Here is a 27636-nt window from a genome sequence, read left to right as displayed (position 1 = left end):
ACAAAGTTCAATTCTCTGTTCCCCTGACATCTGTCTTCCTCTTTCATCCTCTTTGTCGTCGTCATCATCATCATCATCGTTAGTTTTTTTTAATCTTCATAACAGTTTGTTGCAGAACAATTAGGTGCAGAAAAAAAGTTTCTTTGGTTTCGATTCATCAATAAATAGAAAAGTCTCAAATGTCCATAAAGAGTTCTTAAAGCCTTTGGCTTGCTTCCGATCACAAAAGACGCATTTCAGGATGAGTCTGTTTACTGGCAAAAACTGATAACACTGGTTTGCTTTGACAATGTGGACTTCATTGGGGAAAGATTGTATTGTATTTGTACGTGTTTGGGGCCATACTAGACTGGTGGGGATATTATATAGTTTTACTTTGAATTATGTGTTACAACAAAGTAAAGCTTTTCTTTTCAATTGTCACTACCTGGAATAGAGACAGGAAGTTCAGTTAGTCAATCAAATGCAGTGCCTGACTCGGTGAGCTCTGCTCATTCTCTCTCAGTCATATGAATTAGGCTGACCACACAGACAGAATACTGAAATTCCACTTTTTTAAATTACTTGAATAGACTTTTAAAAGAGTAATCTGAATTTGATCATTTTTTTCCACTTTTTATCGTCAGGGGCCTAATGCATTCAACTAACTCATTTAAGAGAAACTTAATTTACCAGCTACATCAGCTTGGTTGAGAAGACTATAGCACTATTCTGGGTATTGTTTATATGTGTAAACAAAAAAAATGTAGGAATGTATCACCTTATTTTCCCATTGAAAAGCTAAATTAAATAATTAAATTATTATCACAATACATATATTCCAGTACTAGCTTGCAAATTCTGAAAAATGCCTTGCCAGAAGCTTTCTGTGTAGGATTTAGGAGAAGTGAGAGTAGGGCATTCGGTTTGCTTAGCTCTGTGAGCTAAGCATTAAAGCTAGGGTGTTCTTCAACCGCTTCATAGAAATGACATCCTGAGTTTTCTAATGTGTGAAGAACATTATGCACCAAACAGTCCTATTTCTATTGCAAAAGAAATGTGCTTCAAGATTGTGCTCACATACTTTGCCAACCACTAAAAAATATTTTCTAAAGAGCACTTAATAGTTGTCGCTGCCAGCCATTGAAGTCAATGTTCATGTACAGGTGTGTTCCTGATTACAGGCAATACTTAAATCTGTAAGATTTGTGCTTGCATACCTGCCAGTACCTGACACTGAAAATATCAACTCTCGGGAACCTTCAGTGGATGCGAACGTTGTTTTTCCCTTCAGATTAAGCCACTGGCTACAATCATACTGCTGTACTACTTGCTACAAAGATTGGTTTTTGCCTTGGTTTGTCTCACTTTGGTATCACTGTGAATCAACTGGAGAATCTAAACAAATAAATAAGGGCAATCTAGGGTATGTCTAGGAGTTCAGGAAATCAGGAATTCAGTTTGGAGCTACAGAGGTTATACGCCTTGTTTAGTTTGGTCAGTGTTTACACGGCTCAGAAGTGGCATGTAAGATACTCCTGCAGGCATGTCTCAGGCTTCAAAATTGTGTGAAACACATGTGCAAACTAAACCAGGTAGCTGAAAGCCAGATTAAAACAACATGCAGTCATTATTAACCCTATTATATTGCACTTCAGGAGCTAAAATGCAGTATAAATGGATTATAACGTAGACTGAATGCAACTGAGTGAGTCATATTTTTCCTCAGCATTCACAGTAAAACAAAACTATACCATTGCAGTAGAATTGTAAATTATCTTGCTTTTTTTTGATTACCTCTACAGCAACACTGTCTATTTTAATTAAAAGAAAAGTTCATCTAAATACCACCATCCATAACATGTGTACTAATCGCATGGGGGGGCTAACCGTCCCACGGTCAGAACAGCTCGACACAGTAAAAGCACACGGGAAAGACATTATGGGCTGGTAGCATTTAAATCACCATACCACATTAAAACAGACTCCGCTCTCAGAGGCGCCCGAGAAAAAGGGGCGACTGCAGGTTCGGTCTGGTTAAAACTCCATTGCTTTTTGTGACAGTGAGGGCGGAGGGGACATTTGATCAACTGGGCTGCTTGCGAGTGGCTGTAATCCAGTGCTCAGATGGGTATGTGTGTCTATGTGAACGGTAGCGTCTGATAGCCTTTTGCTCCTTTGCCAGTAAACAGCCACCTCCAAAAAAAGCACATTTTAAAAAGTTGTTGTTGAGTGACGTGCCCCTTCCTGGCGCACTGACCCCTCACCTCTCCCCCCCCCCCCCCACCCCCCTCGATCACGCTTTGGTACAAGTGCTGGACGCAGAGGACGCTGCTCCTGGGCTCCCTTCGTCCATCCACTTGTCCAGGCTCCGCCGCCGGGCGTTCATGAAGAAGTTGCTGACGGTCGTCAGCTCCAAGCCCAGCTGCTGAGAGATTGTGATCTGCATCTCCTTAGACGGTCGCTTGTTTTCCTTGAAGATGGCGAGAAGCGTTCGGCGCTGGAGGTCAGTAAAAACCAGACGGGATTTCTTTGGTGTATTGCTCCTGTCTTTGCCTGGATCTTGCTCTTTGCGTTTGCATGCTTTGTAGAGAGGGGGAAAGGGAGAGAGAGAGTTTGATTAGTAGACTGAAGGTTGTCTAACACCAACTTTTATTATCTAGTTGTTCCTGTTATTTTTATTTGTCTAAGGCTTTTATCTTGAACAAATTACATTTTACCATTTACTGTATATAGCTGGGCATTTTAATCAGAACAATCTGAGTGAAATACTTTGCTCAAGAGTACAGCAGCGGTGTCTCACTTGGGATTTGAACCACAGAGCCTTCCAATTACAGAGGCCCAATAACAATCCTATCCTTTAGAGGTACTGGCATTTCTAATGTATTGTCCAAGTGTTATATTTGAAGAAATAAGCTGACCTTTCATTCTTAATCAAAAGTCATAATGATGTCTATGGTTATAATTCTAATTTACTGTGTATATGTTATGTATAGTGAGGGCACAGAGGTTCAGACAAAATGGCCACCTTCCCTGGACCTCATTCCCCAGAAGCCTTTGGGGAACAAGCTGCTGCTGCTGCTGCTGCTGCTGCCCTCAACCACCTGACCTGGCTGAGGAAGGTGATTGGTCAGGTGAGCATTTAAAAATCAGTCAGTGCAGGTGGTGAAGTGAGTGGGAGAATTTCTGTTTGAGAAGGCTGAGGCTCTGTGGGAGACTTCAAACAGGACTGACCAAGAACCTGGAACTCAGGAACAAAGGAGAAACCATGAACGCTTGACTTGGAGCCTGTGTGACTCCAAAGTTTTGTGTTGGTTGAAGGCGGTAAGCAGACTACCTGATCAGTTGCATAGTAAGGGACTCAAGAGGCTTAGCTAGGAGCTGAACCAGGAGCTAAGCTTTTGTTCTAGTTTATTTTGGTTTTGATGGTGATTGTGTAACCCCCACTTGCAGATAAAGTGCACAGTTAAACCTTGCGGCTTGTGTTTGGGGTATGTCAGTTGTCCAGAGACCTGCCTAATGATTCTCCTGTTGTGACCCACCCTGGGTGCAGCATAAATCCTACTTATACATAAAGTTTCATGTTGGCACACACAGCTCCAGTCTTGGTGTGTGTGTGTGTATGTATGAACTACTCATTCTTGTGCTAATTTATCTTTGTTGGCACACCGATGTAGTCACAGATGTATCCAATGCTTTGGATTAAGAATCAGCCAATGCATTTTTGCTAGATGTAAGTGAATCGCTTAACTGGGCATAAAATGAGAAAGATCATCCCTTTTCATTTGGGTTTGCAATTACTGCATGTAAGATTTTCACTGATTTATATACAGTATGTTTGATTGTATTGCTAAAGTATTTGTTGAATAGTGACAAATGTACAGAGAAATTGTGGTGCTTTGTTGCCATTGCTTTGTATATTTTATAGTCTAAATTGTAAATTCACTTAATCTAAGCACCTATAGAATTATACAGAATTTAATCTACTTACTTTTCAGTAGAAATATTAAGAATAGGAAACTGGACATTGTGTGGATTACAAAATGCCACAAAAACATTCAGAAATGGGCTATTTAGGTGTGTTCAGTAAACAGAAACAAGTCCATTCCATTGCCTTTAGTCTTCCTGTTTAGCTTATGCCTGTCTTCTAACTTATACATTAGGAAGCAAGAAGTCACCGTGGAAAATACACACAGATCAATCCCTAAATATCAAATTGAAAGTAATGTATGGAATATTTAGTTTTGACTTTTTAATCAAACTAAAACTCTTATTTGCAGATGGTTACAATTCATTCTTGTGAAAAATAAATATTTTGCCGAGAACGTGGTGTCTGTATGAGCAACTCTTCCATGGAGATCAGCTTGAAGACAAAGAATGATGGGCTTAGATCAATTTAAATTACACTTCTGTGGCCAAGAGACTGAGATTATATCATTTCTTTAAATCCATAATTTGTTAAAATACTACATCTGTTTCTGATTTGAGGAGTTTCTAAAACATTCTAAATAATTCTTTGTGTATAATACTCTTTATATAACTTTTTATATAAAACTGCCTTTACCTCACCTTTGCAGTAAATCACAATACAAAAAATTGTCCAATCTCTGCCCCTTTGTTCTCTCTTGTAAGGTTTCGTTAATTGTTATGGTGTGGGAAAGATAACTTACTTTTTGCTAACGATTGCCTGAAAGCCATGGCATATGAACTACGTATTTGGGAGTTCCTCAATGCATGAATATCTTTCATGTGATGATATCAAGTGGCTACCCATGAAAGATACCATTGCACGTTTGGAAAAACCCTTCTTCTGCAATAACTGATTTGTTAATATTATACGCCTTTACGCGACGGTAGATTTTGGGTGTAGCCGACCCCAAAGTTTAGTTTGTTCATTGAAATTATGCTGATTCTAGGTTATTGACAACTGTTTTTAAACTTCCAAGATAACAAATAGATGGATTAATATAGAGCAAACTCAAGTAAATTGAAAAGCCTCAGAAACAAATTAAATGTATTAAATAGCCAGGTTGATAACTTTGACACCAATGTAATTCTTTGCTCATGGATAGCCATTTACACTTTTAAACCGTTGAGTCTTTCTTGTGATTTTCCTTATCAAGTCTGGTCATGGGAATTTGTAACTTCAGGCTATTTCTGACCCTTGTGTTGAAAACGGCAATCTCATTGGTATCCATCATGCATGACAGACACACTACGACTAACAGACAGTTAACTTAGAATCCTGCAGACTTTATAATTATTGAATCATTAGACTGGGTTACTAGAAAACAAAACCTTTCTTAGACTTAAGGGGAATCATTTTCAGGTATTGTCACCAATTGTCTTGTGTGTGCGATCACCCTTTCAGTGTGTTATTGATTCTGGGCCAGGACAGCTCACAAACCTCAGTTGCTAGTGTCAGTTGTGACCCTGACAGGCAGACAGAAGGGTGAAATTGCAAATACAGTACAGTAGCATCAGTGACAAAAATAAAAGATTCTTTGAACTTTTCCAGCCGTTCCTCATTGACATCTGTCTGCTGGTTTTGAATTAGACTAGTAGACATTTTGCCAAATTGATTCATCATCGGTACTATCCAGCCTTTAGTAACTGCAGTTTATATGCCAAAGGCTCTTTCTAGCCTTTCTGGGGGACAAGTTATGTTTGAATTATCTCTATCTTTACTTCACCTGTTTCCAGGTGACTGTGTAACCTGGATCTAAAGCAAATTTGTTTTTCAAGTCTTCAGATTTAATAATAAAGAAGTGAGCAAAAATGAGAGTACAATGTTGACAATTCTGCTGGAGGTTAAGACGAAACAACATGAGCTTTACAGATAACCTAATATTTAAATAAATACTTGTTTCAGATATCATCTCCACAAGAGACTGAAGCATTACTTTTAGATATTAAAATCACATCAAAAATGGCAAAGCTAGTAATGAAAGCATCCCTTTTCCATCTCCCCTGTCAGCAGTCACTACTTAAGACAATGAAAATTAAATACGCTGTTCCTCACAAAGATGTGAAAATTTCCTTACAGTGAGCTTTTGATTTAGGTCTCTGCGATCAATATAGCACCTCCAGTGTGCTACTGTCTGGGTTACATACCAATGACACTGATCAAGGTGAAATGGTGGATAACTCAATGCTCAGCCTTACAGAACTGAACATTTTCAGCTTTCTATAAAGCCTTCCATTTAGATTGACACCTCATGCTTCATCAACACCTTGTCATGGACTGGGTCATATAGTGGACCATATGCTGTATTTCCTATGAGTTGTTTTAAGAATTGTATCTTATTCTAATCAGAACTGTATCTCCAACGATAATGTACTGTAGGAAGGGGGGAATGTAAAAAAATTCTGAAGTGATAGTGAATCAAAATAATGGAGAATTAAGATTTTAATGACAAATTTAAGGGTGTGTCCTTATCTTCACTCTTGAGAACGTTCTCCTTTCTCATCCACTTAAAGAGAAATGACAAATTAATCTATTTTAATTTTTCATTAGTAGGTTATATTAATTATATAGTTCAAGTACAATAAAAGCAAGGCTAAAAATAGCTTAAATAACCTTGGAGCTCTTGATGGAAAAATAAGGAGAAACATTTCAGATAAACTGGGTTTGTGTCCATCTAGCACTATAACTTCACAATCCTCGTTAAGCTCTCATTTTGTTATTAATATACATGTTTAATATATTTATAATCAATTATAATTTCTTACAACCATCTTCAAATGAATCTTTTTGCTACCATTAAGTGCACAGTTGGTTGTGAAGAAATAACATCGATTATTTTTTTTTCTCAGCTCACTATTAACGGCAGTCCAGTACATTTGTCCTATAACATCTAGAATACTTTTTTTTCTGTAAAATGTTCCAACATTCAGGGAATTGAATTCAGTCTCATGCATCATGAATTACATATTTGTAGTGAAATATGTAAATGTCAGTTCCCACAGCATTTTCAAATGAAAATATAAAGTTTTCAGCTAGTTAATTTAAGACTCTCATCTGTTATGCTTGATTAGTTATGCATCATTATTTGTAATTTTGTGCATTTTTAAAAATATGTAGAAAAAATAGAATATTCAATAAAAAGCAAATATTTACAAATTCTGAAAATGCAGTGACAAACAACGTGCATATCAGTATTTTATTAGCATAAGATTAAATATACATACACTTTCTTAAATCCTATAAACCACTGTTACTATGTTTACTTGCTTATATGAAATCACATGTATTCCTCTGGTCTTTAAGTACGGCATAAACACGGCGTTATTCATTATGAAGACATGATGAAGATAGCATTTAACAGCACTGTGGGGGGAAAAAAGACAAACTTTTCAAATGGTTTACTGTGATGTCTTTCAACAGTCTTCCTCACAGATAGATGCTCTGTGCCACTTGGGTTGTATGTCTGCCTTGGTGCACTCCAATGAAGGAAAGCCTCAGAAATCAATTTGATTACCTCTCTGAATTAAGTATGCACAACTGAGACCAATCGGGATCAATATAAATCAGGTTAAGTACTCCATTGTGTACAAAACTATTATGTAAGAAGAGGCAATCTGAACCAGAATGCAAATAAACACGTCATCAAGCGCTGATGCATTTTTGTAGATGTCACAGGGTTTTAAAGTACTTCTCTAGTGTTTGTTTTGTTTCTCTGTACTAATTAGCGGCAGTCACTTGCACAGTTTTGCTTGCTTTACCAGTTTATGATGGAAATACACAGTGCACAGAATTATTGTTTGTAATTAACCCTATAACTAATGAATCATTAGCTTTAAGTGAGGACATCCTAAAATAACGAGTTCTAGTAAAGCTGACATTTTAATAGAAGTAGTTCTAAATCATTATAGCATCATATTACATTATAAGTGGTATAAATCTTCATCCAGAAACGCTTAAAATACCTGAACTTAGTGCATTTGTCCTTGTATACTACCAATATGCCAGTACACATATTACTCCATTGACAAATACAAGTCAGTGTGGACAAGAGTCAGCAAATTGAATAATATGACTAAGACTGGGGATGCAAGTCACTAAGAGCACATGCTGGAGGAGCTAAGCAAATAATCGCAGTGCACAGTATGGACACCTGAACAGCATGTCTGCAGAGAACAGGAGCAACAAGCCAACCCCCCAGTCTGAGGACGTCAAGGACACACTAAAGAACGCGACTGAGAGCCGAGAGACTACGACGTCTAAACTAATGCATGTATCGTAACAAATATATAATATTCCTCTTTTGAAGTTTTACAGTTGGGAATGTGTGTTTTTTGTCCTCTGTCATGCAGACATGCAGACTGGCAATAGAAGAGTGTCGAAAAAAACTGCATTGGTTCGGCAGTGCAGACATGGAGCTCTCCGTGGTACTGAAAGCTAAAGTCTCAAGACCAGAAACTGATCACAGATACCGCTGTACGATTTAAAAGATTATGTTAATAACTGGGTTACGCAAGGCACATAGAATATCACTTGGCATTCCCTATGAGGAAACCGATGCTTATTTTAAGAAATTCCACAGGCCAAAAACACAACTTAAGACTATTCCAAATAGTTCCTTTTGTAAACAGCGCAGTAAAATGAACGGAAAGTTGTTGAATTTCAATATCTTAACATTTCGTCCACAAGGTGGCAGTGTACTCTAGACTTATTTATGAGAACAACTGGGCGTACAGAAGAAACGAACCTCTGTTACATATGAGGAACTCGTGTTGGTTGGGTAAATCCTATTTCATTTTCCCTGAGGTTCGCGTGTTTATAAATAAATCGAGCACAGAAGCGGAAGGTGACGATTGCTTTTTAAATACTAACCCAACGACCACAAAAATAGAACCTCGCAGACCTGTGTGTACTCTACGAGATTGTATTTAGACATTAACAAATGTTCAGTGCTTTTTGTTTTAACTTTGTTCTTAATTTTGTTTCTAAGGGATAATGGGCAAGATGATTTAAATTAACTGCAAAAAGAACCTTCTTCAAAGTAACCGGTGGGGATTTGTTAAAGCTGTGTAAAAGCTGAGCTCTGCTCCCTGGAGTTCAGCGAACACACGACCTGGTTACAGCGAACAAGTTCTCTACTTATAACCATGTTATTTTTCTTTTAACTGAGCAAACAACGCATCCCTGAAAGGAGATCCCTTGGGCAATCGCATGTATGACCCCTTTTAAAATGGCAACTTTCTTTTAAACGGATATAAACACAACTTTGAAAACACTCATCAAAAAGTCAGTATTATAAAGGTTAGACCCGTAGCGCAAGTGGAATCCATTCACAATGATCTAGCCAGTGTTTTCTCCTTAATGAGTTATGGTTATGATGAGTCTGCTGATTTTTATACAATAAAGGAATATCATTGGAGGCGTCCCTTCAGCTACAGCAGTTAACAACGCTAACGCCAAAATAATATTTTCATAAATAAAGGAAATACGAACGAAATTAGCACCATGCGGCTAAATGATTTCCCCAGAAATTTAGCAATACTGAATTTGCATGTTTAACAAAACCACGGAGCACCCGTAAAGCACTTGGTCACCGCTCAAAACGCACTAAGTGTGTAGTATGATATACACTAGTGTGTGTCAAGGCAGTAACAATGACAATGGAATGTTATTAGTCGAAAAAATGAGGAAACGAATCCGTTTGGTTTAAGCGATAGCAGAAATGTAGTGACCGGTAAGTAAAAAATATATAAAATGGCAATGTTATGTTTTTTAGTAATTAAGCGAGACGTTCGCCTATTTCCCTTATTAAAACACAGCAATTAAACTGAACTAAACCCTGTTTTTCCTTTTACATATCACTTACTGTATGTACTAACTATAAGAGGTAGCAAAGGTAGCAAAACCCTTTAAAATATTATATAATCTCTATGTGAAACCAAACATAAAAAATACTAGAAAACCTTATATGGTAGAAATTTTGTTTCGCCTTGTCCTAAATTTCAATTGGAGACGGCGATTGTAGAACGTTATTTGCCGTTCCAAGTCTTATTTGAAGGCGTATTTGAATCAATGCAGTTGGAAAAATTTAATATGCAATCTGTTGTCAGTTGAATCCTGCCTGAGGTGTAGTCTTTGCTATTTAATTCAAACGTATGTTGAAACTTTATCTACTAATGATTAACATCGTTGTCTATTTACTCAAGACACACCAAAGGTTCCTGGCGGTACCAGACGAACAGGATTTAGTTTTTCAGCGTCCCCGCTAATTATTCTTTCTTTCACGTTGTCCCTCGAATAAAGATTACGTTTGACGTAACAGAAATAATTATTACAGTAAACCAAAAGCATAACATTCACATTTTTTGACTCGAAATATATATCGTACCTACTGTAGACCTGTATGTACAATTAAAAAAAACTTCTTGAATGACTTTGGATTAAGAACAGACATCGCCGAGTTTCTTTTGAATGAAACTGCAAGGAGATTGAAAGAATGCAGTCTGAAATTAGATATGTTTTAATATTGGCTTGGTTTTCTAGGTAACATTTCTAGCCCGCGGGCAGAAATGTTAAGAAATGTCGTGGTTATTCATCCAATTGGATTGTGCAATCAGAGCAGCCTGTGAAAAGGAGAGATACCTGTAAATACAGCAAGGTCACTCGGTTATACTTTTTCCAAACTGAGGGGAAAAAACATCAGACAGCGCTAACGTTTGCTATTGTGGGTAACATTTACTTTTTACTCTATTCCATTTATTACATACACGATGCATTTATTGACACTGTTACTTTCTGTCAGATAATGCAAAATAAACTTTTGGATCATCATTATGAAACACCATTACTTTAAAGCTTCATGGTTATTTTAAGCTGATGATTAAGGTGAACCCAGGTACATGGGTTTAAAATATTTCTTCAATGCAAAAATACATTTAATTACGAAATTAAATCTATACAGCCCACCGTGAACATGTCTAAACTAGCAGCGTGTTTTAACAGATGCACACTTTATTTTTTTAATTTGGGGAAAAAACGAATACAGTAATAACAAATTAAAACAGTATTAAAAATAACAATAGAAAATATAATGTGTTTAATATACAGTAAGCCATTCTAAAACACTCTCCGGTTGTTCCTCATTTCTTTGTATATACAGTACAGTACGTCAGTAAATTTGATTCGTTCCAATTCCACATTCAGTCTACCAGCTATAATATTGTCACCTTAAGACATAAAATCATCTAATTCTAAAATACAAAGTCTGCGGTTTCTGAATGTCCATCTTGGGAGAAGAGTCGTTAATTACTCTTTGTTTAGGTCATAAACGTAGCGTGGGTACAGTATGCATCTCGTATTCTGCTCTGCTCTCTGCGGCCATTTTGCAGCCAATAAAGGTGTTGTTATTGTACTATACTGTACTCGACTATGTGAGGCGAACTGCAGGCATGTAAATGTCCAGGGTCGACTTCGTCACTCGAAGCACAAACCTGTGCTTTATGATCAGTCTTGCTGGGTGCTGTATACCTACCCTACAATAAGAAATACAATTGTAATATTCGAAAAGGTTTACTTTGTTTTCGGTGAGGGGAAGGCAGCAAGGAGGGAGGAGTGGGGTTTGACAGTGTGGTTTTCTTATAGGGTAAGGTTAAATCGATGGGATCGATACCGAAGGTTTCCCTGGTCTTACATCAAACGGATAACAGCTTCTCTCGTCCATGGCTTATCTTTCCTCTCTGACAAATGCAAATCAATGGCATCCCAGTCTCTAACAGCGCACAGCCGAGAAAGTGCACACACTGGCTTGTTGTGGTAAAGTCGACCGAAACACCTCAACGCCGGGGCCGGAGAGCCTTATTTGACTGTCTATAGTGGTATATCTTGTCTTATTTATCAGGAAACGGCTTTGCTTGAGAAATCTGAATTGGACTTTTAATGTTAAAAACATACGCGCTTTAAATTTGATGTCTTATCTTTTTTTTAATTTTAAATCAACTATCACGATCGTTTCATGGTGTTTTACAGTCCTAACTATAAATGATGATAACCATCGTAATAAAGCTTGTTTATCTGTTCAAGGTACTGTATCAGGTCGAAGAGGTAAATCAAACAGCTGCAGAGGTTGCATGCCCGCACTTAACACAAGGGGTAACAGAATTAAAAATCTCTTTATATTCTCTAACATTGTGAAAGGTCATGGCTAATTACATATTCATATATCTCCTAATTTCTGATGACCTCTGCTCTCCCTTAAGCCCTTCCAGAACCTGAGCGGTGAATCCATACACTTGCCTGTGCTGCAACTGAAACCTCATTTTGATGTTTAATGTTTCAAGGTGTTGGTATTCAGCGCCTCACAGAAAATGATGTCCTGGATTTCCACATTCTTAACTGTTTTTCACCAGGAACGAGGGCAACCGAAGATTGTGTCAAAGTGGAATTGTCAACTGAGTTTGTTGTGGAAACTTGGCTTAACCTGTGTGACTGAGGGCATAACTCAGTGGAGATGGGGGAGGCTAGGACCCCCATACTTGTTGAAAAGGGGGAGCACCAAAATACTTGTTGGAGAGGGGGTGGAGAAGGGATGGAAAAACAAGTGAGGAAGGGGAGAGAGAGACCTGTGGTGTATATGGTAATTTGAGAAATCACTTCACAATTAGTTGTGAGTTGCGGCAGCTGAGCTATATGAGTCCGGCTGCCCTCATGCCTCCCGGACTTTCGTTAGAACTCGGTTAAGTTGTTTTTTTTTTAAAGCTTGAAAGAAAAAAACAACAGACAACAGGATTTTCTGAACGGCTGCCAGAACAAATAAGGAAGGCTAAAGCATGCCAGACTTCATACTAGCCCACCTAAGGAAAGGAAAGCCAGTGGAGAGCAGTTTTATAAACGTTCATAAAGCAGTTTCTTATGAAACGGAAAACGTGCAGACAAAATGCACCAAAATGGGGGGGGGGGGAATGTCAATACAAAGAAAATGACAGTTGCTGTATAGAAATCAATAATGTGCGAGTTATGAATGCACTGCTTCAAGATGAATAGTTTTTAAGGGAGAAACCCTTGCTTGTGAAAGATTCATTCCTTAAAAAAATATTACGGATTTAACGTTCTCTAGAAAAGGGGGTAAATGTTTTATGCTGAAAATGCATACATCAACATGTCAACAAAGTCTAACCCTTAATGGGTCAATTACTGACACAGTTGCTGAAGGAAAGCACATAATAAAGATTCAAGTGCGTGGTATTTCTTGCAATAAAAGGAGTATGTTTCCTATACAAAATAATGATACTTGGATTGAAAGATCAGATGAAGAGAAATGCAAATATGTGAGATTTTAATAAGATTATAAAGCTTCAAGATTACTCAAAATACAACCTGAAAGTAGATGTTATGAAAAGGAGGGTGACTGTATTTAAAATGTCTGCTTTTTAACAGATTTGGAATGTAGTGAGAGTCTGTTCCTGTCACAGGCTAATAGAATAACAATTAATGGATTGGTTAATTACATTGATGGTAGCTGATGATTCAATCCAGTAAGACAGAATACTAAAATGATAAAAGGGGCTACAAAACACAGCAAAGAGACATAAATTAATTCCACACAGGAGCCGTATCCCACACAGACTATAATAACGGGCCAAGGTTTTAAAACGTTAACTGACAGGTAGCTGCACTGTTCTTAAATAGGAACAATTACATTATAATTAACATTATTTTTAGTAGCAATCATGTCTGCTCAAGACAAAATTGATTAACATTGTGTATCTAGTTTTATCAGATATTGTACAGAGTATCAGGCTCAAGGAAAGTTCTCCATTTCTATTCTAAACTTTCGCTTTGAGACGGTTTGACCAAATTTATACTGCGGTATGAACACCAAAGCTCATTGAAATGAACAAAAACACACATTCAAACCACTTACTACCAAGTACTGGCCAAATGCAACCTATGGTAAAAGCACTCTTTTAAGACAAATTGTTTAAAAAAAAGGGTAGCAGTGGATAAATGCGCACAGCTCAGGGGCACAAGAGGCCACACAAAAGAACAAAGCACACCCACATCACAGTTCCCGATCCAAGATGATTATTTCAATTACTGAGTGTTTCTAACACCACTCAGTTCACCACCTCTTGACAGGTAATTTTCAGACTCACCACAGAGGTGAAACAAACAGACAAAAAAAAAAAAGCCCCCGTCTAAAAAGAAGAGGTAGATGATGAGTGCTCCAGCATGGGGAAAAAAAATTAAATCCTCTCTCCAGTTGGAGAAGAAAAAAATGGAATAATTTGTCATACCGTTCATGGATGGAAAATAGAAAATGCATCCACAAAAGAGAGCGTGGCATGTCACGATGTGGTCGAGCATATCAACCAAGCAGGCTCTTCGTCGGGCAACAAAGGCAAAAAGAATTACTTTGTTAAAAAATCAATACAGTTAGAATCACCATTTTATATTAGAAATTTAAAGTGCAGTCGATATTTAAATTGATCGACCTCTGCTCCCTGATTAGCCTCAGCTCTAGGAATAGGATCCCATCCTCATGGATGTGCTTGAGACTGTCCTTACTTCTCACGCTACAGTCCACCAAGTCCGCCATTGGACAGGCACGGCAACCAATTAACAAGTCAGGGCTGTTGTGTGTATGGCTCAGCAACCATGGGATCACTTTTTTAAAAATATACCCCACCCCATACATGCAACGCAGGATGAGTTGAACACTACTCAAGCCGTACGCTGTGAATGGCACAAACTGTATTGGCACCAGCAAACACTAGGACCCATTCTATCTGTGCTCTTGATAGTGGCCAGCACTGACCTTGAGTGTCCAGGAAGCACACACACATCCCGGGCTAATATTACTCTTTTAACAGAAGCGAGCACACAATTTTACTGCAGCATTAATTTATATCCTGTCTATTGTGCTGTATTTAGCTGCATTAAAGTCTGTTGTCACACCCCTAGGAATAGCATAAAACTAAGTACAGACTAAATTAGAAATACAACTTGTGGGCTGAAACTAAACAGTGTAGAGACCCTTTCTGAAATTTGCCCTTTTCACTTAAATTTACATTGGAATGAGGAACGGTTTTCCTTGTGAGCAAGTATAATATGCTATTGTATGCACTGCATTTTGTACAAACTAATTCAATCGAACTTCTAGACTAAAGAGTAAACCGAAACACAGTTGGAGATGTAATCATTAACTGTTTTTAAATTGCTTAGTTATTTCAAAGGTTTCTGCCTCAAAGCAAAATTGAATCCTAATTTTCTGGAGAAGACGGTAAAAATGTTTATTCGATAAAGGGATGCAGAAGCGCACACAATTTGTTTCACAAATCGGGATTCCCCCAGTGTTGTCAAGTTTGACTTGATAGACGGCCACAGACAGGAGTATCTAGATGGTTTCCGTAGATAGCAGTCATAATAAAATGGCATAAGAAGTTCACGCTGGGTTTATTTAAAAGATCTAATCCAGTGTTTAGTAAATTGTGTTTCCTGTTTATATTAATCTCCAAATTAATAAAATTTTATTCAGCCTAGGAATAGACCTTTGGGCTCAACTTGGAATCAGACGGGGGCTGAAATGCTTAGAGGATAGATTAATAATATTTTAACTAAAGAACTTGCCTTATACTGGTATTGCCAGGATCTGTGTATGTACACTGGCTGTCATAATGGGTGTGTGATATTGAAGCCCAACTGGCACAAAACTTTAGAAACCATTTGAAAACTACAACTAAATAGCGATACGTTACACTTCAGCTACCTACTGTACACTATTGCTTTGTAGCTCTTTCCAGTTTTAAAAGAGTAAACACTCTTCTCTCAGGCAGAAGGCAGCACACACATTTCGGAACGTGAGCTGAGATTAGAGATACATGTGGAAATTCAGCACATACAACATCTGACGGACCAGTTCTTTAAAGATGAGAGCCTGACAGAGGATAGGAGTGGGGTACAGGTGTGGGTTTATGGTAAGTGATTTACCACAGCAGCAAGGAAAGGGATAAAACATAACAAGGGTGTTTTTGTGATTATCCTCTATAAGGAAAGAGATTCCTTGGGGCCATTTGCACAAAGTGACAGTGTTGTAAGCAATTGAGTAAAGGCTCCAGTCACAACATATTGAAAATTAGAAAAGGGGAAACACAGTAGTCTGGTTGCTTGAAAATCCTGAAGTATTTTTTTTTCTTAACCAGCATTCAAGTTGTTGCTCATATCAATTTCACATCAAATGTTACCGTATCAAAAAAACAGCCTCTTGAAGATAAGAGCTATATTGTCAAGAGACTGTTGTGATGAAGAGAGACAGAAACATTTATTCAGATGGGGTACTGTACATGTCAAAAGCTCTGGAATGGGGCAAAATCCTAAATCCCGAGGCTCCAGGACACAATCGGTATGTGAGTATCTGGAGAGGAGGTTCCAAGTCCTGGTCCTGGAGGGCCAGTGTGTCTGCAGGTTTTCTAAGTATTTTAAAGCAATAGTGCCTTAAGAGCTGAGAGAAATTTGTCAATTGGTCCGATTCAGCTAATTAAGAGCAAATTGAAGTAATTTTTAAGTCCATTTCGACTAAAAACCTGTAGACAGGATCAGGATTGCAGACCCCTGATAAAATGTGAATGTTAAAAATGAAGTATTGTATGTATTAAAGATAGAAGGTGCATATATACAGTAATTCATTTATTCAATTTAACAATGTCATGCAAGACCCCTAGGCAAGGCAAAGGTTAAGATTTGATTTGTAGAGTGATTATGACGGTAAACACATGGCCAGGGTAAACTAAAATTATTAAAACTATAAAAGTCACAAAAAATGAATGCATTGGACTCCTATATTGCCTGATCTTAACATTTAATTGCCTTGGGATGAGCTTGACGAGTTTGAAGAAAAGTGCAGACGGCAATTGGTATGCACTGGAATCTGAAGAGACTGAACTTCACTAAACTGAAACGTGAATCAGTGCTGGCTAACGGGTACGTGTTGAAAATAAATGTTTTGGGAACATATCAAAAGTTTGCTTTTTTTCTATGTTAAAGGTCTTTACATTTTGATAAAAAATCACTTTTTCACCAATTAATGAAATCCTCAGTCATATTTCAGTAAGAAGCTTCTTAATCCCTTACTTTAAATCTTTCTTAATCCCTTCTATGGTATATACTGTGTATGGTATGTACAGTGTCACTGTAAAGAGTCTTTCCTTAATAATAATACCAATCTCATGCCTTATTAAAAGTGTAAAATGTTATTAATAATGACAAAAGTTCTTAAACATTCCTATTTTGTCTACTGTATGAATGAGCTGTTCTAAATTTAAAGTTAATTTTAAATTAAATTCTGTACTACAATTGTATGTGATTTTCCATGTTTGTGTGAAGCATGATATCTTCCATCACCATAGACATTATTTGATACTATAGCTAAAAATATGTCATTAAAATACAATAGAAATAAAGATACACACAATCAATTACAATGCAAGGCCAAGAGCTACTTGTACACTACAAAACATTGCTGGTTTGGAAAGGACCGCAATTGCATAAGAGTAATGTTGAGGGGGGAAAAAAAGTGTTTTACCAGAAATCATAAGTCGCTGTGCTGCCTCATCTTGATTACAGTAACTCCCTGGTAAAGACAGGTAAAATTCATTATTAAAATACAGGCCATATTATTAATGCGTCCTAACAAAACACCAGGAATCATTTCAGAGGCTCTTAGCAAGGCATACTTCATTGAAACCAAAGAAGCAAGCGTCAATAAGGAAATGCAGGTTAGTGAGAGGCAACAAATTGTTTCAAAATTGTGTCAACTTTCATCGCTTTTCAACGAGCGTAACCATGGAACACAGACACCTACCTCTGCTATTGAAGAGCTACCAATGCAACTTTAGTCTAAAGGGAAAAACATGCTTCTGAATGAAAATTTGAACACAAATTGCAAATACAAATCGTAACAAATATTGCAAATAAAAATCTGAACCAAAATTGCAAACGAAAGCCTGAAATGAATCCCATGAAATGTGTGAAACATTACGTGATGTCCAACATGTTTGAGACAAGTACATCCATTTCTTCTCTTGGCAAAGGACGCTGATAATACCATCATCAAATGTGTCGCAGCACTGAGCAAAACTGAATCACCAAGGACAACGTTCCACCTCTGTCCAAGGACAGGTATCCATAGCTTACTAGACCAAAGTCTTTTTCAGAACACTTCCAAAACATCCAGTTAGAAAGTTCATTGTACTGTGACAGAGAAATACATTTTGTTATTCTAGAAATGGTCCGGTTTCTAAAAAAGACAATTGTTAATGTTGGTTGGTGAAGTTTTAACAGTTTAACTATGCTATTTGCATATCAAAGAGCATAAATATGATAGAATTGAATTCCATTCTACAGACATAGTTTGTTAAGAAAGCAGGTGATAACCCTGCCACATGACTCAGGCAGCAAAGGGTCTTTATTCAGGATATGGGAGTTATGTGACAACTGTAAATAGCAACGTCTGCATTTCTGGGGATTAGAGACATTGATAGTGTCTCTTTGCACAACTCTCCAGAAGGCCTTTCGTAAGAAACCTATTTCAAAATAACACTGAACCACACGGTGACATCTTGCATTCCTATAAAATGTAATTATGTAAGATTAAAATTTCATATCTGAATTTCGGATTTGAGCTCTCCTTTGTACAACTTGCACTGAATCTCTCATTTGCTGAAAATTATAATTGCATGGTATATGTGTATGGAAAGCTCTTATATTGAACACAAGATTTAAGTGGTTAAAAAAAGCATTTGTTTCAGAGTTTGTTTGGACAGATGTTCTTCTTCTATTGTTTATAAGGAAATGTAGCACATTTTCATTTACACAGGAAAATAATGGCTTGACTCTTTGTAACCTGTGATTCTTGGATGTTCCTGCAGGCAGGGGAATAATGAATCTAAAGACCAGTGAAGTGACCAGGTGCCTGTGTGGGGTTTTGAGATGTTACTTGAAGCAGTTTATTTCAGGGACAGTTTGTCTTTAATATACATTTTCTATTTTTTTAAGGTGATTATGACTTAGAAAATAGTTCATGTTCACCAGATCACTGCAGAGTATCTTAAAATGTTATAGTTACTGGTTTTGCTGATACTTCCAATGCACTGTGTTTATGTAGAGTATCTTTTTTAGCACATAAACAACAGTTATGAATGCAAGCTTCAATTCTAATGCAGTAATGTTACTTTCTGCTTACCTTACTACTGATCTGTTTCTGCTTTGTCAACATTTTGATGGTTTGCAAATAAGTAACCAATCTGTCTTTCATTATAGAATGTTATCTAGAGATTCTTTGACCTTAATTAGGTCTATTTTCTTAAAATAAATAAGTTGCTCTGAGAATAAAAATACTAATGGAGTTTTACATAGTTTTTTTTCTCTACTTTTTAAAGAGACTTGAAACTGCAAATGTTTTCAAGAAACAACAAATGTGTCTAGCAGTTCTTTTTAACTACGGACACTTTCTTTCTCTGACACATTTTGTTTTTACTATTCCTTTCTTTTCCATGATATCATTGAATTAACATGTTTAGTCATTCGTTGGACAATCCCATTTCCACATCTTGGCAACATATAGCTATTTTGACAAAGGAATGCACAATTCCACATAAACTATCAGTGAACAGTTCAAAACAAAAATAACAATTTATTATCAGATTATTATTGCACAACAATCACAATACTAGTGATATGTGTTTAGAAAAGATAAAAGCTGCCTCACATATTGTCATCAAAGTCGAACTTAAACCTACAACTGCATGATGCCTCTCTTCTCTATTAGCACTGCTTTCTTAGCAAATAGAGAACAGGCTTGCCAATATATTTCCAAGATGACTCTTCCAATTACCTGTTCAGGGATCACAGCATATTTAGTTACTCAGAGGCCTGACTTCAGAGGAAGATAATGTGCAACACAACACCACAGCCAGTTCTTCTGCACATAATTTCTCTGAATATTCCTAGCACGGCAGTGTGTTTCAGTATATTAAAAATGGGCTGATAATAATGACATGATTATTTTTAAATCAAACTGCAGGTGCCTGACATTTTCTCACATCTGCAGCAAATTCTGTTTGGCCTTAATGCAAAGCATTACTGGAAAGAATTACTGAAAAACTAATTGGATTTTGAAATTCTTAGAGAGCCAATTAAACTTTCAGATGCCTTGAAGCCTTGTGTTTTGAAGCCAATAATTTGAATCATTTTTTAATTAACTCAGTAGGAAGACACTGTAATTGTGTTGGCATGTAAATTACATTCTTTTTCAAGAATTTATATCTTCCAGTTCTTTAACTGATTTATTGGTCTTCATTAGTTCCAATTAAGTAATTAAGAAGCTTATAAGATTCAGGATCTACAGAGGAATAAGGTGGGAGAGCCATTATTGCTTTTGACAACTAGGTTACATTGTAAATCACTATCCTAAATTTTTTGTAGCCTTAGTGACATATCCAACATAGGATTTAAATACACCTTAAATACACTTTTTTGGTGCAGTTTCGATGCTGATTGGCAGTAGTTAAAATGTAAACAAGCAGAGCATTTTTGGATTTAAACAGGACTATGCTTTGCACTTTACACAACTTTGGCTGACAGCAATCAATAATCCCATTGCAAAGTCTCTTTGGTATGAAGCCAGGCAAGCAAGATGATCTAACTGCTCGTGGTCTAACCTGCCTAATCTGTATATGTCAAAAAAAAAAGAGAGAAGGGTGCAGCTTTTGTTACTTGCTGGAACATCATCCATAACAAATGGGTTCAAAAAAATTCAGATCTGAGCAAGCCATATTAGTATGAAATGAAGACATTTAACATGATAAATCTAAATGGGTATTGGCATTTTTTGTACATTAGAGCACTTTTGCTATGCAGAGTTCTGGTTAATACTTGAGACGTAAACATTGAAGGAAAACCGCATACAGTACTAGAGGTTGGTGGCCAGCAAACCAATACTGCTTTCATTGCTTTCCACTGCAAATCCAAGTTAAAGGTGCCCTTTAACAGGTTCAATTTCAAACAAATGTGTATAGCTTGTTTGCATTAAAGACATCATTGAAGTGCATGGAAAACATGAAAATGAAAGTCTTTTTAATGGGGAAAATTCTGCAGGAACTGGCTTATAGTATGCCAAACTTTCAAAGCAGAACTGTGAAAGTATACTGTACTGGGTGTACTGTTAATTCAATCTTACAAAACGCAATACTGTAACAATACCATACAATAACGCCATAATAACGTATAATAACGTAACTCGCGTTGTTGATATTATTTCCTGGTGAGATTATGAACATCCGTTGTATTTATTACTATCTTTCTATCTAAAAAAGTGCCGGAAAAAATCCAAACGTGAGCTTGCTCATTTACGCACAGTCAGCGTCTCACGCAGAAATTAATACAGTTGGGTAACTCCGCAGACAGCTGGACCAAAGCAGTTCTTTTTTTAGCAAACAAGATAAATTCCGTTGTTAATATCGTTATTACAAAGAAAACAACTGAATCAATAACTAAAGATCGATTTTTTTGTCATTATTAAAATAATTGGCAATGGAAAATCCATTGCAACAGGAACGTTATCTTTGTCTTTTGTTAAAATATATAGTTTTGTCCTTGAAACCGAAAATTCGTTTTTATTTTTTCACCTGCAAATCCGTTAAATAATTTTCGTATCCCCCCTTCTAATTAACAGAAACTAAACTAAATCAAAACATAACTCTGCATGTTAACTCTAAATATTAGTGTGGCAAAACAAAGTGTTTTGTTTTTCTAAAAAGCATGATAGTGGTATACAGTATGTCAGTTTGAGAGTTACCAAGAAGAGCATAATGGTTTTTCACTAAATCGTACAGTACCCCTGCACTTCCGTGGTATTCAGATACCCTTATTCATAACGCTCAACGGATGACTTATTACGAGATTTTAAGCCAACGTTGAATGAAATAAATTCAATATTTGCAGATTTGACTGCGTTACAAGTCAAATAAATAGCACCGCTAATTTTCTAACCAACGTGGCTACAAAAAGCAACAATAGAGTACTGTAGATCATCGACATTATAACCAGCAGCGCTGGTGATATGGAATACAAATACTGTAGCTCCCCTTTCGTTTGCAGGCCTTTCTTAACGGTCTTCGCGCAGTCCGTCCTTATTTATGCCGGTTGTGAAAGCATACTTTTTGGATGCCCTATGCGGACAGTGTGACTTGAGTGGGGTTCAGTTAAATAACCCCCATGGGCATCATGAGCCTAATCGCAGCCTACTGCACCGCACGCTCCCGATCCTGAAGCCCGCGGAAAGCGATCTGAAAGGGGGCCGAGACCAGGCCGAAGTTGAGCCCAGTGCTGGGAAGAGACTACCAGCGTCAGCTTTACTGGAAGCAGCCGGGATCAGGTTCCAAATCAATGAGAACTGGGTCCACACGTTTATGTTATTGTTGCCAGCATTAATGCCCTTTTAATCTTCAAGAGATTATCCGCATCGATCTACCTCCATATACACACATTTGTTTTAGAAAGTGACATAACCACACGATTGAAAGATTGGAATAAAAATAAACGGGAGAAGCTCCCCCACCACCACCACCATTGGATCTCGTTCCAATGTTTTCGTGTGCCTTTTCCTTCCTTCCCTCAATGCTCTCTGGGATCCTACATTAATGCATATTTGGAAGGTGTTATTATTTCACCAGGGAATGCTAGAGGCAAGGACTAACAACAACACGGGGCTGTTTAATTATTAATTTTACTTATTCAAGCAAACAGCCATAAGTGGTTGAAAATGGTCTGGCAGGAAGAGTATGTTCTTTGCTTGGAGGATATGTAGTTCAAGGATTAAAAAGCATTAAATGGTCCTTTTATATTCGCATTGAAATACAGTGTATTTCAATACCTGTGAATGTAAAATCCAAACAAATGAATCATAAAAAACCAAAAGCATATACTAATATAGCCTATAATTTAGGTTCACAAAAGTCTTCCACTTAGCGAAATCGTCCTTGAATCAGGGCTAGTGTATGTCATGTAATCTCTTGTGTCGTGTCGCACAGTGATTATTCCACATGTAGTGGCGTTGCACTCCACGAAACCTCAGCAGTTCTCCCAACACTGCGCCCAAGAACAATAGTCCGGGAGTCTTCAAAAACCCGATCCCAAGTGAAGGCGGATCTTTATCTGCAAATCTTTCTTTTAAAAAAACATTCCGCTACTGATCAGTGGTGGTCTGGCTTGCTTGTGCTTTCATAATAAACGAGTTCGTAACGATTGAGGCTTCAGAACGCTACTGTTGGTTGTGTTTGGTCTCCTTTTCATGCGCAGAGCAAAACGCCTATAATTGCTTGATGATGAGTGGCGCTTGCAACGCGTGCGATGTACTACGATTAAACCTTTTCGCGCATTACAAAGCCAACGTAAAAAAAAGAATTTACAGCACCTCGGCGACTACCTGATCTTGTATGTAATGAAATAAAAGAATAAACCACAGGGTTTATTTTGAAAAACGTAAAGAACTGTGGTTAATAAACGCTTTTCATAATATTAGCATTAGAACCTAAACAGAAATTCTAAATCCTTCCCTCGCAGTGATACTCTTAAATTGATCAATACCAATTATTATTCGTGCTTATTTGTAACTGGAAAGTGGCGTTCCATATTTTTGAGGCCCTTCGCTAAATGTTACATTGGGCGTCTATTTCTCAAAAACGAATTATTTAAGGACGGCCTATACAGCTGTGAGCGCACACTGATTTTCTATACGTATTTTAGGATATGAAAGATTTATGTTGCCGAATAAAGAACAAAGGCCTCGCTCTCAGAACCACATCTTGCCTGGTTAACCCAAGACAAGGTGACGTTTCGGCTCTGGGTCATGCAGAGATTTCTATCAATAATTCATTGAGCCGCCGCAGCCAGGCCTCTGCTTTTCAATCCCCACAGCCCCTCCGCACACATAATACCTTCCCTCCAAAAACCGACCGAGGCGTGTAGCACCATCTGTGGGTTAAAGATCTTCCTGGGGAGAAAACTGCAACACAAGGACCCCGGTTTAAAATAATTAGCGTTTTTTTTTTCTTCCCGAGGCAGCGTCCGGCGTCACAACCCAAGAAGACTCCGCAAATATTGTACTTCAGAATTATTCGAACAATATGCAGAATGTTTCATTTTTTCACTTTGATCATGTGCGTGTGTACTTGTATAAAACTATATGCGTGTTATGTGAGTAAACGGTCTATCAGGTTAGCTTGCTGCTATCATGAAATGATGTAGATTCTTTAAAGATCTTACAGCGCGTGAAAATTCAATATTTCACAACGCGTGTTTCAAATACAAATACCGTATTCATTTGCAGGGTTTATGCCAATATCGTGCTGCATAAGAATCAACATCCACGATCACTTACACAAGATACCCATAGCATAAAATATTTTTCAAAAATAGGTTGCTTTGGCCTAACAACTTGTATTATTAAAATGATTTAATGATTTTATTTGCCCTTTTTTCTACGGAAAAGTAGGCAACATAATTAAAATGCATTTAATCTTAAGGCACAAAGGGCTAACACGAGCACTACAGCATCCAGCAATAAATGTTACATTGGCTCAGTTTAAAGCTAGGAAGTTCTAACACATTTCCCATTGTACAGTCAGATTACCGACATACTATTACATTATTATTTTTTAGTAATTGCTTTATAATTTTATATTTTAAGTCATTAAAAATGGTCTGAACATCTGTAATCGCGTTTACTTTTTCATTTTTAACGTGATTAAAAAGTAATCTCATACAGTATGTAATTAGGAACCTGTTTATAATGTTTCTATTTTTAATTTGTTGTGATCTGCACACAAACCTAATAACACTGATTTTATCGCCAGTAAATAATATTTGAACTCGTAGTTTAATCATAACTGAAATTGTGAAAATGTTAACATGAAAGCATTTTACCTTATTTTTTATTTGTATTTTAAGCGGAACAAAAGAAATCGTTTCATTAAAGGTTCGTTTTTCTATCGCTAGAGGGCGCACAAACCTTTCAATAAAACTGTTCACTGTGCAAATCCAAATTTCCTCCCTGTTTTCTTTATACTATTAATGCTTTTTTTCAAAGAATCGGATAGTTTGGAACTCAATATAGCTCATAGGAAAGCACTTATCTAAGCATTCTTTAAAAACAAGTTATGTTCTAAAAGCAAAGCGTTGAACTAAATGTTGGGTTTGCAAGGGTCGTGTTACTTTTGCTGGAAGTGATAATCTGAAGAAAAAAACATTTCCAACTCTGCTTTACATATAATGAATAAGCAAAACTTTCCATTGTTAACAAGCGAACAGTCCTCGTTGTCCGCATTGTTTAGAAATATTTCAGGTGGACAGTTCAGGTGTACATCGGCACGATCCACATTCTACATTTTCTCTACAGAGAAAATAATAATAATTCGCGTCAAAATGAGACGCAAGGCCTGATTCGCGAAGTCCCTCAAGACAGAAAATGATCATTCGACACAGATTTTTTAATGTATTGTTTAAATGCCTTGTATTGCAACCTGTCTTCGCTAGATGTAGGTAAAGCTATCATTCCAGGCTAATATCAAGAAGAATTGCTGCCCGAGACGCATGTCTTCAATAACTCCGCACAAGACAAAAGAGAAGTTCCAGTAATGTAAAAGACCCCCGAATGTTATTTTGCAGAAAGACAAAATCCTCGACAGGTGAGCCCCCTTTAACCACCTTCAACCTTTAAATAGGTCAAAATGAAAAAATGATCCTTTACATAACAATACATGAACACAAACGCATAACATTACATGCATGGACGTTGTGCATATACAATCCACCTTGTCACTAAAATAGTGTTCCTTTACAAATTCAATTTTCGTTCAGTTTATCTAATAAACTGAAAGCAACGCAGAATCTAGAACTTAGCAGGAGATGCTGTCATATTTCTTACAAATATAAACAACTCTTGGACTATCTGAAGCCACTTATCAATATATCATCTAAACTTTGCTCAGACAAACAGGTAAATGATTAAAACTGCGACGGCTAATAATTGATCACATTTAAATACCTACTAAAATAGTTTTTTTTTAATAAATTTGAATAATTTAACAACACGGGGCTTACTGTTTATAATGGGGGGAAATCATAACAGGTCAGTAGGGTACAGTAAAATGTACAGTAGGGTTAAAGTACAACTTATTCCGTACCACGAACTCTGTTTTAGTGGAAGGTTTCAGAAACATGGATTTGCAAGCTAGGAGCAATTCCGTAAATAGAGCTCTTATCAGGATACCTTGTCTTACCTGCTAGCCGTAAGGCCGACATCCTCTGGAATTCGGGTTCTTGAAGCCATTTCCACATTCTCCTGAAGGTCTCCCTCCCAGATTTAAGTTTACTCCAAGGTTTGGGGTTCCTTAAGAGGTCGGAAAGGGTCCCCTGCGAGCGACACAGTACCCGCTGGGCGAAGATAGCCTGGGGGATGCTGTACCGCTTCAGTTCCGCTGTGATCCGCTGTGCCACCTCTTTGGTGTTGATCTCTTCAAGCTGCCCCGAATTGTTACCTTGCGTTCCAGAGGAGGAGGGCGGTCTGTCCCGGCTGGAAGCCAACACGGGCCCGTGGGATTGAGGGTGGCCCGGGTGACCGGTGTGGTGCATCCCGTTCAAATGCGGCATCATACCTGCCGAGGGGCCACCAAGGCCTCGGGAGAGGTGCTGATCGCCCCTGGCCAGCATGGCAGTGTGGGCATCGAAGTTGGAGCCCAGCATCTTGTCGTGCCCGTGGGCGCCGTAGTTGTGGAGACTTTGCTGGGTGTTGTGGATGGAGCCCAAGCCGTTGCCGAGGGGGCTGCTGGCCAGGGGGGATAAGCTTTGACCCATCCCTGTCATGTCCTTATGGTAGGGGCTGTAGAGATTGTTCATTGCTGGTAAACCCCTCTCGTCCCGCATCAGCGTGAAACTCCCGCTTACGTTCCCAGAGAGACGCTGGTGGTGGTGGTGGTGATGGTGGTGATGAGGGTGGTGGAATTTGTCGGAAACCGTAGAAATGGGGGGTAGGGGTTGGAGTGGAGTTAACGTGGTGTAGGTGCCGCTCATGCCCATCCCGGGCGGGGATGTGTCGCACGGCATGCTCATGGCGTGATGAAGCGGGAGAGACAATTCCGGTCGGTACTCTGCGGCTCCGTCCAGGATCGTAGCCATGCTAGACACCATAGCGGATCTTGAAGATGCAGTAGCCAAATCCTGATGTATCCGTAAAGAAGCCCCCGTGTTTCGGTCGTGGTGGGGACTGTGACTGCTCATCAAATCCTGCTCATGGCTTACTCCACCATGTAGATTGCCAATACTGTCCATTGTCATCTCTGGGTTCATGGCGTAAGCATCCAAATCCTTGGCCAGGCATCTATAGGCGTTGTAGGCAGTCTTCATTCAGTCCATTGATCTATTTTATGTTTTTGTGCCAGGGATGAGTTTTATTGGGTTTTTTTTTCTAAGGCCTCTCGGGTTTTTGAAATAAAAAAAAATTACCGATCTCTATCAGACGGGCCAGTGCTGATTCTCGCCATGTCCGAGCCCTCTCCTCCTCCTACGTATTCTGTTTAAGCAGCTGGAGCTGTCCAGGATGGGTTTGCTATACGATCACCCTATCCCGGTGGAGGGGGGGGCGG

General features: G+C 38.0%; 1 protein-coding gene across 3 annotated transcripts; it reads right to left on the bottom strand.

The window, feature by feature from the left end:
• Positions 1–2275: 2275 nt before the first annotated feature.
• On the bottom strand, positions 2276–27397 carry onecut2 (one cut homeobox 2). 3 transcript variants are annotated; one of them, XM_088911777.1, is made up of 3 exons: positions 26275–27397; positions 17520–17567; positions 2276–2562 (listed from the first exon to the last, which is right to left on the bottom strand). In XM_088911777.1, the coding sequence occupies exons 1-3, from the start codon at positions 27395–27397 to the stop codon at positions 2276–2278; spliced, it is 1458 nt and encodes a 485-aa protein (XP_088767903.1). The 3 variants fall into 3 exon arrangements, with proteins under 3 accessions (XP_088767903.1, XP_088767905.1, XP_088767904.1); XM_088911779.1 differs by lacking the exon at positions 17520–17567 and adding an exon at positions 20930–20934 and having other exon boundaries at positions 26265–27340; XM_088911778.1 differs by lacking the exon at positions 17520–17567.
• Positions 27398–27636: the final 239 nt, after the last annotated feature.

This window comes from Atractosteus spatula, chromosome 3, assembly GCF_055471065.1.
Source record: "Atractosteus spatula isolate fAtrSpa1 chromosome 3, fAtrSpa1.hap1, whole genome shotgun sequence".
Lineage (NCBI taxonomy): Eukaryota > Metazoa > Chordata > Actinopteri > Semionotiformes > Lepisosteidae > Atractosteus > Atractosteus spatula.
This window is presented reverse-complemented; position numbering and strand designations above follow the sequence as displayed.